At 38.6% G+C, this 13,603-nt stretch overlaps 1 protein-coding gene across 1 annotated transcript in view; it reads left to right on the plus strand.

Moving 5' to 3' along the window:
- The window catches only part of LOC141791572 (neuronal migration protein doublecortin-like), a 29,898-nt gene extending 17,018 nt beyond the window's left edge, over positions 1–12,880 (plus strand). The window contains exons 4-7 of the mRNA XM_074672138.1: positions 1,961–2,063; positions 6,077–6,163; positions 8,841–8,938; positions 9,962–12,880. Of these exons, the coding sequence (XP_074528239.1) occupies positions 1,961–2,063; positions 6,077–6,163; positions 8,841–8,938; positions 9,962–10,018 (345 nt within the window). The 3' untranslated portion in view covers positions 10,019–12,880. The remainder of the gene's footprint in view (positions 1–1,960; positions 2,064–6,076; positions 6,164–8,840; positions 8,939–9,961) is intronic.
- Positions 12,881–13,603: the final 723 nt, after the last annotated feature.

Raw genomic sequence — 13,603 nt, forward strand, 5'->3', positions numbered from 1 at the left:
TGAGTGAGTTACACTTAAATTTCATCATGCTGCTGTGTCTGTATGGATAACATTTACATTATCTTCATTAGTAAATGATTGATAACAACACAAATGTCTCTTTTCAGTGATTCTTTATTCGGATCTCTTTTAGCTTTATAAAGTACATACTAGTCTTCCTGGCATCCACCCGACAAAACAGCCTTAAAAGACAACTCACTTATTAAAACAAATATGCAGTAGAAGTCAAGTGTATAAAATGAAAAAAAAAAGAAAAATACTAAATTAAAATAAGAATCAGTAAGTAGTATAATCAATTGAAGTCATGAAAACAAACAAACAAACAAAAAAAAACACATGGGACCAAATTTTATAATCCAGAAGATCAAAACAGTAAATGTATTTCATCAATGAAAAATTGGTCACTTTGTCTGAGTGACTTGTTCACATCGTGCAGTTTGTTTGTGGACTAGGTAAAACCCATAGACTGTAAAAAAAAATGGACGTCCACTTGCTCGGTTCGAAGTGAGGGCTCCACAAAAACTGCTCCCCCTGGTGACTGGCTGCAGTATAGGTTAAAGAATCCGGCTTTCCATCCATTCCAGACGGGCTGTGGTCAAACTTAAAAAAATTATTACACGTCTTAGAAATGTTTCTTACGTCCAGTTGTTGTGGTGATTTGAAGATATCATTTGGCTGTCTTGTTTCCAAGTCCTCTTTTTTTCTGAAAAGTTTCGTTTTCATTAATTATACAAGGTTAAAAACGAGGTTTTACGTAACGTTTAACGATGATTGACAGCTGCAGTCCTCATGTATTTTTTCGGGGATTGTAAAATATATTGGGAGGTAGAGTCAAGAAGTGTTTAAACTCTTGAAATAAAAAAATAATTATTATTTTTGTCACCCAGTTCCACTCAGATTCTCCCAGAATCCCTCATCGTCTCTACTGCGCAGACTCTGGCTGCAAACTGCTACAATGGCTGCGCCTGTGATGGGGGTATTTTGGCTCCAAAACTGTACAACGATTAATGGCGGAGCCACACTGTCCACTCTGTTTACAGTCTATGGTAAAACCAGATGGTCAGTGCCTGTTTAGTATGAAAGGAGATGGTGTCTTGTACAATTTAACATTTTGCTTGAATGACAGAAGATGTGAATGTAATTCAGCCTCAACTGTTAGCCAAGACTGTCATTTATACATCTCCAGCACATAAGTGTGAAAGTAATAGCCGAGAGCTAATCTGACTGCTTGATTCTGTACAATTTGAAGTTCTTTTAGATGTTTTCTGCAGCATTTGACCAGATAAGTGGGCAGTACTCTTTGTGTGACAGAACAAGTGACCCCACAACATCCGTCATGAAAAAAGGCAGGACAAATCCAGAACATTTCTCTGAGATAGCCTTTCCCATATTGGAGTCAATCGATTTAAACACCAAGAATCGTCACTTTGGAAACCTGCTCAACAGCTTTGGTGTCTATAAAAAAGTTGGGTGCAGTAGCATTGGCTGGAAAATTCAGTCACAAAGTTGTCAAGGTTCTGTATTTATTTTAAGTGCATTAAATGCATCAACTTAAAAAAAAAAAAAAACAGATGTAATCAGCACACTAGCTACTTGGCAATATGTATTTGTAAGTCGTCCTATGATTTCTGCCCTGTTTGAAATATTTCAACAGCTATAACATAGTATTCACACATGTTCAAACAGACAACTCACCATCTAAAAAATTAGCTTTCTTAGTTACTTATTGCCTAAAAGTAATTGTTAGCATGTGAGAACGATTGTTACAGCATGATTTCTTAGCGTACTGAAGACACTGAAGCTGTTAGGCTAGCAGCTAGCACCAAGGACTGAAGTGCTAAAGCAGCTTCTTGGAGTAGCTAGCATGGCTGTAGACTCTTAAGTCTATTTTTGACATCATTTGATGTGTTGGTGACAGATTGTTTGGGGTTTTAAGTTTTACTGTTCTGTTGTCTCACAGGTTACCTGCCTTCAGGATTTCTTTGGTGATGATGATGTCTTCATCGCTTGTGGACCTGAAAAATTCCGCTACGCCCAGGATGACTTCTCTTTGGATGATAATGGTGAGACTTACACAAGGAGTGTTTTTTTTTTTTGTTAGCATAATTGAATTTAAATTTGAAGTAGGTTTTAGATGCTAGACTGCTAACATGATGATGAACAGTGGATCAGCGTTTAAATATATTTGAAGGTAAAATTAAATTCATTCGATTCACTGACACATTTTCAGGGTTTTGCTGTTTCTGTTCACATTCTGTTCTATTCCTTGCTCCATTAAGCAGTCTTTCTCTCTCTACTCTTGAATCCCATTTAGTCGTTTCATGAAAACAAAAAGAGGTTGATATGATTTGATACGGAAATATAAGAATGTTTTCAGCACAGTTAAAAACAAATCCTAAGCTTCTTTACTCCTGCTGTAAATCATTACATTTGAGTAGTTCAGATGTAACATGCTGTGTGACTATAACATGAAAATGTCCCTATGGAGTGAACATAATACAAGCTATTGGCCAGAATAAAGAGCGAGTCAGAGAGGAAAGTCTGTTATCAGCACTGGGCAGCAGGGATAGAAAAAGGTAGAGAGGAAGAAGAACCATTAATCTGTCTGGTGACGGGTTTAGGTCAGCTGATCTGTTCGTGCTGATACTGCTGGGAAATGGGGGTGAAAAATGTAAAAACCAATCCTCTCTCAGAGTCTTTCTGCTCCCCGCAGACATGGAAACCTCATTTTTAACAACCTATATCCACCTAATGCTACCTCCTCAAACCTTTCAGGATCAAATGTATGTCTTTTAATCTGAGTACAGTTTTGATACAGGCTGAATCTGTCTTAATGTTCCCTTCATGCCCTCTCCTCCCCTCAGTTTCTTATCAAATTTTCGTAGGATGGAGAAGCCTGTTCATTTATAATGATCTGGGTTCTTTCTTTTTAATATACTCCCCCCTCTGGAAGCCAAAGTAAATTGTTTGAATCAGTACATGATAAGCAAAGTAAAATGGCATCAGGACATCAGTGAGTTGGTCTCAGTGAATCAGAGGAGGAGCTCGGTCTGTGATAGATCGCTCTGACAGTACAGTATGACAACACACTGTACAGTCTGCATGACTAATGAGGAGATCCTGCTCTGTAAAGGTCTTATTATTTTTCAGAGATGACTGATAATAAAAATAAGATGAGTTTAAAGGAGTTGGGAAACACAATTTTCTGTTTGGGCTGGAAATTATTTGTCCTTTCTCCTCCACTCACTGTTAATTCCACCAAAACAAGCTCAAAGGTGATTGACAAAGTGGATTTTAGTCTCCTTGGTTATTTTCTGTGCCCCTGATAGTGTAAAAGGCACCTGTATTTCCACACCAAAACTAGGGATGGGTACCTTTCACATTTGAAACAATACGGTACCAATGCCTGGTACCTGGCAATCGGTACCGGTACTCAACGGTACCTATTTTCGGTACTTTTTTGTGTTGATGCGATAAAACGTAATAATTTGTTTAGTAATGAAGTATATATATTTATGTTTTCAATTTAACATATTTGTTCTTTAATATATAACCTTGCAATGCTGTGTTCATGTCCAGCATTGAAAATTACCCACTCTTCCAGTCCCTCACAGTCACAAAAGCCGCGCTTCCAACAAGCAGTCAGGTTCGGTTCAGTACGATTTGGGACGGTTTGGTACAGTTAAGCCTGATCCTGTTTGCGTTTCCACAGCAAACTGTGCCCTCTCGTGGTAGGCAGCGTGTAAGCCAGATGTCGAAAGCCGCAGCTGTTAAACAATAGCGTGATGCCGTAGCAGTTTACCCCGCTAATAAATCCAACTAAGAAGAAAAACATGATACAGTAAACAAAGAGCACAGATGGAAGACATGCAGCATTTCGTCCTCTTTGTGATTGGCATGTAGCTCTTTGATACAAAGTGCAATCGAGCTTTGTTTCAGAGAAGTCTGTGTGCCGCCAGGAGAAATGCAGCTGCTGTCGCAGTAGTGACGATTCTTTTGACCAATCAACGGTCTGCAGTGTTGTAGCTCCACCTACCGAGATCGGATCGGTTCAGTCTGGCACCCATACAAAAGGGTCCCAAAAAGTGGGACGGCTCGTCTCAGTTATTTGGGGATCTGTCCCGGGATAAGTCAGTGGAAACGCCACAAAAGGCGCAGCTTAAGATGCATTTAGGTACCTAAACATGGTACCTTTTGATTTTACGTGAATGGGTACTCTGTACTTTTGACAGAATTTGGTTGGTACCTATAAAAGCACCTAATTCGATACCCATCCCTAACCAAAAACACCCACATTTCCCATCTTTTATATGTTACATATTATCCTGTCACAGTGGTAATGTCAGGGATACTGAGCTGGCATGTTGGCAGGTTTTTCTTTTTTTTTTATCTTAACAAAAAACAGAAGATAATTTTGATGAGATACTCCCACTTCACAGTGTGAGAAAGCTTTTGTTGCATAAAACATGATTATGTTTTGTCAATTAGTTTTCTCAGAAAAGTCTGAAAATTCTTTATGATTGATTCAAGATTACTTTTCAGACCCTTCTCCTCACAACCATAACTTATCATCGTTACCTATGATATGTTTTTAAGAAGTTTAGACTCGATATTTGTTAAAGTAAGAGAAAAGCTTGTCCAAAAAAAACTTAAATCATTTCGTTTTATTTGCTGGAGATGATACATGAAAATGTTTATTCTTTCCTTCCTCCCTCGCAGTAACAAACTACCTTTAAAGCTTGGTTTGCTAGAACTACCAAAATAGATTTAAATCCCTCGTGGTTATTTTTCCCACTACTTATGTTAAACACAAGACACTGCCGATGGACGTGCAGACAGAGAAGCACTCATACCTGCAGTTCTTGTTTATGCGGCGACAGCATCAGAGGAGGGAATCTGTTTGCTGAGAGACTGAGGGCTATTCAGAGCCCTGAGTCGACTCGACAAGCTGCCAGTCTGCAGCTTTGTCAGAGACACAGTGGCACACCTTGCAAACAATAGTGTGTGAATGTGCGTCCGTATCCACCAGTGTGTGAAGGTTAAGAGAGAGAAGACAGACGTGGTGTGATCCCATGAGACGGAGGGAGGACAGATAGTATAATTAGCATCAAAAGTGGAAGAGAGGAGGGAAGGAGGGGGGAGACAGAGGAGGAGAGAGCCTCGCAGTACAAACAGAGGGGGGAGATGTGGAGGGAGGAGTAGTGATGTCTGGAGTCTGTCTAGCCTGATTAATACAATGACCCAGAATATAATGCATACATTCCTGTTAGATCTATAACTGCACGCTGCATTAACATAAATTTACAAACAACAGGAAAAACAGGAAGTAAATCAAGGACTATGAAAACAGACTTTAGACAATCTGCAGTCTGTGACGGGTATTAAATACAACCATTTCTGTTCCTCAGAACATGTTAACTCACATCTTTCATTTGATAAAGGCTGCACATTGTCTAGATTTAAATATCTGAGCGCCAGTCGAATTTTAATGTGAAAAAAGTCGTATTTTATCAGAGAATAAGTTAAGTTGATATGGACAGCTTCAGATTGAAATGTAGTCCAGGACATAACAAGAAAGGCGTTTTCTTCTTTGGCTTTCAACAAACATTTCAACACATGTGCTTAAACTGACACAAGAGACATCCTGATATTTTTGTAGAGTATGGATTTTAGGACCTCTCCGGCTCAATCCCTGTTCCTTGATGGATTCTTGCTCGTGCTGCGTTGTCTTGTTTCTCACACAGACCGTATTAAACATAGATATGGTCACAGTGGCATCACCACCCTTTGATTTCTGAAGCATTTTATTTTTCATACTGAAAATGCTGACTCAACCTAACTTTCTACTGACATAGACTAAGATAGAAATAGACAAAGATGTGGAGCAGGGGGCAGACTTTTAGCCTCCTGGCAAACACCTGCCAATCAAATCAGCCACACCCCTTTTATGGGAAGATTTTTTTTTTTCCAAAGATGTTTTTGCTCTTTTACCTCTCTCTCAACATTACTCTCATATTTTTAGAAAACAGATGTAAAATTTCTCACTGGAAAATTTTGATTTCTTTTCTCTCCACAGAGTGCCGGGTGATGAAGGGGAAAGCTCAGCGTGGTTCAGCGAAGAGTCCCGTTCAGATCAGGCGCAGCAAGTCACCTGCTGAGTCAAGTTAGCACCATTATTATCTGCACTGTAACATTTCCTGGTTTGAATTACAGCAGAAACTAACCTTCTACTGTTAGATATAACACAAAGACCTGCTGGAAACACGTACAGGCACATTTTATTACAGGGAAATGGAGAACTCAAATATCACATTAAAATAACTACAGGGTGAATGCAGGAGCTTATTTAAGGGTTAAGTTGGAAATTGCTTCATCCAAATATAAAAATAGTGTATAAAAAAGATGGCTTTGAATGCAGATAAACACATCCGGCTTTTGTTAAAATAAGCTTCTTTAATAAAAGATGCATCTTCTATTTTATTAACATTTCAAAATCTGAGTCACAACGTTTTTACTTATTAGTCCAAATCTTTATAATATTCAATAAAAACATTTTGGGAATTCCAAATTCAGCCTTTGTTTCTCCTTCATAATATTTGTTTAGCACAATACATTATCCTGTGTTCTGAAGATCGGATTTAATGTAATTCTGTCCATGCAGATCCTTAAAAGAAGATATGAATAAAACATGAAGAGTAAACAAAGAGAGTGTAAACAGCTTTAAGCTGTTTGTTTGACAATCAGGGATTTTAACATTTAATAACATTCAGGAGGCATAAAGCATTATGGGGACACTGGTGCCCGCTTAGGTTTGAATCTATTATTCACACAACAGAGTTTTGAAAAGTGCTGAATCTTTCTTCTGAAATGCTCACAGCTACACCACTAGTTGGCTGAACAGTCAGTGATATAAAACTCGGCTCAGGCATGACAAAACGCCTGTTAAACATTTCAACTCTGAACACTGGAGGAAAAACTTACTCAAAGGAATATGTTCATGTAACAGGTTCAAATCACATATCATCTGGGCATATGTAATGCCTTTAGAAATACATGTTCAGATGCTGTTTCCTAACAGTCTGTGAAAGCATAAGAAGGTGGTCAGGTTGCAAAACATCCCATAGGACAGATGCAGACACTCAGTGCTCTGGGGGAAGCAGCAGGAGATCACAGTTTAGTTTATTATGCTGTTTTACACCATAGTTGTTGATGGAGTCTTCAGCCCTGCAGGCCCCCTCAGTCCATCAGTGGTCTTAGATATTTTATTGATCACTGATTAGGGACGCCTGGCTTTCTGAGCAGCAGATGTTTGGCTGACTCGCTGTGAGGCAGGAAGCTGTTGAGCATAAAATGCATCTGTTGTACCTGAGAGGTCAACAGGGTGATAATAGGGTCAGAGCAGATGAAGCATGCGTGGCTTGACTGTGATAACTGTTATTACCAGGCCAGTTTCTCATAAATAATGCTGATGAGGCTTGAAAATATTTAACAGTGAGTATATAATACAAGCATACCTCTTTATCTTTTCTTCTGTTATTTCTGATGGCTCCGTGGGATTAAGGATTATTTTAAATATTAATGCATGCTTTTCAGACTTGAAATCCAGTGTTGTGAGTCAGTGCAAGGCTGAACTAAAGCTTTTCAGATTGACTTTGCATAAATTATAAGCTTTAAAATACCCAAGTACTGCAGAGCCACATGTTTTCATGCATTCAGTTTTGTTCCTTTTCTTATAGAGTCTAAGAGTTAGCAAAAAAATAAATCTAAAAAAAGTTTACCAGACTCCAAACAACTAAAAAGCCATGAGTGTTGTCTGTTTTAAAATGCCTCACCTGCCACTGATTTATTTAGCACTGATATAGAGACCACTTATTGGCTTAAAGCTCAATGATAGATGTGTGTATAACCTCACACACCCTCTACATAATTTGAAGAGTCTACTTAACAATGCATCCCGCAGCCTCTGGCCTTTTGAAACACTCAACTCTTTGAAGGGTTCGCTGGGTTCATTTGGATGAATGCACTGAAAGTGTTTTTTGGTAGGGTGCTAGGACTGAAAACGCAGTGATCTCTTATTCAGGCGTCACTTTAGGATTGACTTCTATACAGAAGATGTATAAATCTTTCAAGTATGTAAATCTAGAGGCAGCATCAGAGAGGTGAGGGTTGTTCTGCCTCTGCTGCAGCTGAATGTTTGCTCTCTAAGTAAACCAGCTGCACTCTCTGTTCAGGATGTGTGAGGGGAGCTGCTTGTATTTAGATTTTCAGATTTCAAGGATCCAAGATTGTGATTTCAGGTCCTTTTAAAGTGTACAAACAGCTTGTTAAGTGTGCATCTGTACATCTGTTTATCTGGCTGAGTGGTTAAATGAAGCCAGCATCATAAAGCTGGTTAACAACAGCTCTTTATCCACCTCGTGTTTTCAACGCCCATTGGCGCAAATTTACACTGACCATCTGCTTCATAGTCTCCAGAATTCTTTTCATCTCAGTTCACAAAAACTCCTTTAAACCACTTTTACACACAGCTACATCACTTTGCTCTGCTCTTAGCTATAAACACAATGTACTACACAGAGTGGATCCTAGCAACATGGCAGGACGCAGAGAGAGTGAATAACACGTCACCTAACAAACAGAAACCGTCAGCGTTGCTCTGAGCTGCAGCCAAATGAGGCCACAGTTCAGGGATGACTTTTCTGCAGAGCCACAGCAATTCAGGCTTTTCTTATACACTTTCTAATCCACACCACTGTTTACCTATTTTACTCCTGCTTCCCCTCCCTCCTCCTCCTCCTCTTCTCCCTCCATTACCCCACCTTCCCTTGTCTCTCCTTCAGCCAATGGGACAGGCTCCAGCAGCCAGCTTTCCACCCCGATTTCCAAGCATTCCCCCACCTCCACCCCCAACAGCCCAGGCCTCAACAACAAGCAGAAGGTACCCAAACCTCTGTCCCTCATTCTGGCTGCTGATCTTTCACATTTCTTATCCGATCACAACAAAAGTTCTTGTTTTAAGTGGTATAACCAGAGGTTGATCTAAGGCAAGCTTGAATAAGTGCTTAAAATAAACCTGTTAAAGAAGGAAGTATTAAGACCACCATTTAGTTAAGAGAGGGTGTCTGCCTCCAAGAGGACTATTAGGTGATCCCCATGAAGAAGAGTCAGATGATATAACGCCCTAGCTCCCATTCTTCGACTGGAGACTTTCAGCAACACAGTCAGGCCTGTTTTCTGAGAGTGCTTTAAGGTACCATGGTGCCTTATCATGAAGATCTAATTGAGTAGTTTAATGATTTTAAAGGCAGCAGAAGTAAACAGCTAATATGATGTCTTTGAAATGGTATGAATTAAGACGGCTCTTTTCGACATGTCTGAGCAGCGTGCTAGCAGGAAGTTGAGAATACAGGATACACCGAAAAAACACTAAAATCTCACTAAGTGTTTTTGTCTAATTTCAGTGAAAAATGTCTTTTTAGACTTAATATGGGCTGCAATCACTTGACCAGCCCAGAAAAGTGTCTTATTTCAAGTTATTTTAAGACAAAAATTAGGTCTGAATTGCTTGAAACAAGTACAAAAAAATCTGCCTGTGGAATAAGAAAAATATGCTTGTCAAGACTAAATTGATGTCTCAGTACAAGTAGGTTTTTCTTACCCCACTGGCAGATTTTTTTTTACTAATTACAAGCAATTCAGACCTCATTTTTGTCTTTAAATAACTTAAGATAAGACACTTTTCTGGACTGGTTAAGTGAATGTGGCTCATATTTAGTCTAAAAAGACATTTTTACTGAAGATAAGACAAAAACACTTGATAAGATTTCATTTTTTGCAGTGTAGTCATGATCTTTGTTTTTCTTTTTAAGTGGATTTTTTTTTCTTGAGTTTCATCCTCCCATCTCTTGCTTCCTCTCAGCTCTGACTTCACAGATGTGATTTTGATCTTCTGTGTTTGCAGGAACTCTACTTGCCCTTATCTCTGGATGATGATGATTCAATCGGCGAATCGATGTAGGCTGTCCCTCTGCAGCCTGCCACCCGTTTGACCTGAAACACAGAAGTTTTTATACGTCTGCTGCTTTCCACCTCCACTCATAGTGCCACCCGTCGTTCAGGAGAACGTTCTTTGTCTGTTTTTTTAAAGGCCTTAGCCAGCAGAGCTATGACACCATTTGCTGCTTGAGAATATCACAAACCACTTTTTGAAATCAGTTTCAACCACATCACTACAATCAGCTCACTATTGTTCTGAAATATATTTCCATGTGAAGGTTAAACACAAGTTCTCACACAGTTCACTGACCAGCAGATTTCACGGGGTAAAAAAACTCACTTGGGTCTCAAACATTTTTGTAAAGGATGCACTCTGACTTTAATGTTTCAGTCACTGAATTCCAAGCAGCAAATGGGTATTTTTAGGGGTGTTGGTCAGATCTGACTCAACTTTTTTATCACTTGTATTTGTGGTGTTTCTCCATGTCCTCCTGTCCTCCTGCCCCTGGTGTGAAAGCTAATGGTTCCTTTTCAGAGGAAATCTGCAAAGCCAGATAAAGTCCTTCTAACCTGCTGTAAATACTGTGTATAGCTCTCCATCAAAGCATCTCAGCCCAACGTCTATTAATGTGCTTCCATAACGTCCATACGATGTCTGTCTAACATTTGCTCCACATAAAACAGGGTTTGGTCAAAGTAGAAGAAGAACCAAGTTGAAATCTCACAGCAGAGGGTGAGGATGAGTGGGCTGCAGCTCCTGACTGAAGAGGATGACTGTTCAGAAGTGAAACGCCTCCACAATGAGAATTCATGAACCCAACTAAGAATATATTGTTTATAGATGAGTCGTTAAAAAAGCATCTAACAAGGGAGTATTTAATCCATGTTAGAAACGGAGGCTTCAAAATCCTTTGATTGGCAATGATTGGATCTCTTTTCCTGTCGAATCAGAGACGAGGAATTAACAGTTAAGAAAATCATCCCACATGACCCTCAGTGAATAATCTATGTTGGTGTTTCCTCTATTTTGACCCTCTACTTACAGTAGGCAGTAGGCTACACATGGTTGATACCCTCTGTGTTTTAGATTTTCACAATTTGCAGTGCATGATACTAATGAATGATTGGTTATAAAAACTTTGGGCGAGCAAAAAAGCTTAATGAAGGACCTAAAGGTGCATAAAAATAAGTAAGAATTAAGTTTCTTACTTACAGATAAAAACAACCAAAGGAAAAAAAAATATCAGGCCCTTTTTTAATAAAAAGGAAAAAAAAACATCCAGTATACAGTTTTTATTCATCAAGTCTCAATGATTCCCTTTAGGCGTGTTTTATAGTGTGAAATTTAAAGATAAATAAATAAAGGTCTCAAAGCCAAAGTATGATTTTAGATCGAGAATTATAGAAAAATGTAAATTTATCAGTTGTAAAATTCTTTAGAAGCACACCTGGAGATTTATGCATGTTACTTTCAACACATCAAAATAAGATTGAAATGAAATCATGCTCATCTGAGGCCATTAGAGTTTATCAGGGCGCTTCATGGTAGTGGGATTTTTCCTCTATTTTGCATGGCTCAATGTAGTTCTCAGATACAGGGGGAGGTAAAAACCACAACAGCTTTCTAAATCTATGTGTGGGGTAAAATTTTTATAAAGTCTATTAATTTATATCAATCAAAGGTAGTTGTTGAGGATTCTTTTCTAGTTTTAACATGCTCACATGAGCTCTAAACTCCTTTTTCAAGCCTCTGTGTGCAACTTTCTTATGGTCACGTTTCTTTTTTCTATCGTTACAACTCATGTAGTATGTCCAGGAACAGGTTTTTACAGAATTGTTCAGGGAATCCAGCCTGCAAATTGTTAAATTGGACGTCAGCAAAGCACAAAGCAGGGAGATAACTTTTAATCACAGTAACTGACACTTTGCTCTCGCCAGCATTTCAACACGTGACCACAAATGATTTTTTGATACATTGACAAAAATGTTGCACATGTAGCAACTTGCAGACAAAAGTCTATGCATTTGGATGTAAAATTAGCCAGTTTTTCAGTAGTAATAGTCTTTGTGTAATCAAAAGCATACAAAGAAAATAACTTGGACTGCATTTTTCAGGCAGTTTTCCTCTTTCAATGATGTGACAGAAGTCTGCGACAGTAAACTGTATGTCTTATGAGTGATCCGGACAAGACATTTTCATCAGACGCATGATGCTCAAGACAAAAAATCAAACTACCCGGTGCTGTAAGCTCCATCTTTCTCCTGCAGGGAGTGCTGTCACACCAGCACACACACAGCTAATAAAATCAGCCAATCCAACAGCAGGGACACTTCACTTGACTGCCCATTTTGTACAAAAACCCTACTTGTTGTCTCGGTTCTGTATAACCTTTCATGATAATAACCTAATTGTTTCCTTGATTTTTCTACAAGTTACTACAACATATAAACCATAAACAGAAACTGTTGGTTGTCTTGTGTTAACCGGCCCACCACCACGTTAGCTGGATGGTGTGATTTCATCACCTACAGTGGTGCCTTTTTTTTAAAAGATTGCTGTCTTTGATAAAAAATGAAACGGGGAATGGAAGGCTTGTTCTTTGTTATCGGCTGTTTGTAAAACATTTTTAATAAGTCTTGAATGAGGAGGCCTCTGACATGCTTTGTTTTGAGAGTTACAGGACACTTAATCATGGTGTAAATATGCTCCCCTCCTGTTCTCTTTCATATGTATGCCTTTCTGATCGAATGAATGACTTTTTCTGTTTCTGGGAATTTACCATGTCCTTTTTAGTGGTACTTTGCAACGTCACAGTGGCTTGTTTCAGTGCTTCATTCATTGTATTAACTGGTATCCTTTTGCAATTAAAACAGTTGTATTACACTTCTCTGGTTGTGAGTTTATTACACACAAATATGGATAATTGAGGGCCACATCATCTTATTTCTGAATATGTTTTTGACACACATCTTATTCTGACTTGTGAATTTATAATAGAAACAGGAAATTGATGTCAGGATGTTGTGTACAATGCCCTGCTTTTAATAAGTGTCTACAATCTATTGAGGGATCTGAAATTTCATACAGACTTGGCAAAATGTGAAATAGTTATTTTGTTTAGAGATCACTTGTAAAAAAAAAAAAAAGAAAAAAGAAAGAAAAAAAGATAGTATTTTAAAGCTACACCAGCATGACGAATGATGACTTTAATTTTGTGTCATGCTACTGGCACATGATCTCAAAACTGAACAATAAAAGCACTGATTGATTTCATGTTTAACCAATTTTGAGGCTCCCATCAGCCAGGAAGACAAAGTATGTAGTGAGTATGTAATAAGTAAGTAAGATGATGGCTGCTGGGACAAAGCTGTTTTTTTTATCATTTAGCTAAACAGGTTGCTACTTCAACTGATAGATCAGCTGGACAAATCTAAGATTTGAAATATGAACACAATCTGATGGGATCAAGAAAAGAACAGGCCTTCTGAAGTGATCACTGTAATAACTGCTCATCATCTACTCATTAAAGTTAGAGTCATTATGTACAGTATAGCGACTGCCTTAAGAAACAGTGGGAGACGTCACCTTTTTCCAGTTATATTTTGG

The sequence above is a fragment of the Halichoeres trimaculatus genome, unplaced genomic scaffold (genome assembly GCF_033239565.1).
Source record: "Halichoeres trimaculatus isolate MK-OKI-2021-1 unplaced genomic scaffold, fHalTri1.1 fHalTri1_scaffold_6, whole genome shotgun sequence".
In the NCBI taxonomy this organism is placed as follows: Eukaryota; Metazoa; Chordata; class Actinopteri; order Labriformes; family Labridae; genus Halichoeres; species Halichoeres trimaculatus.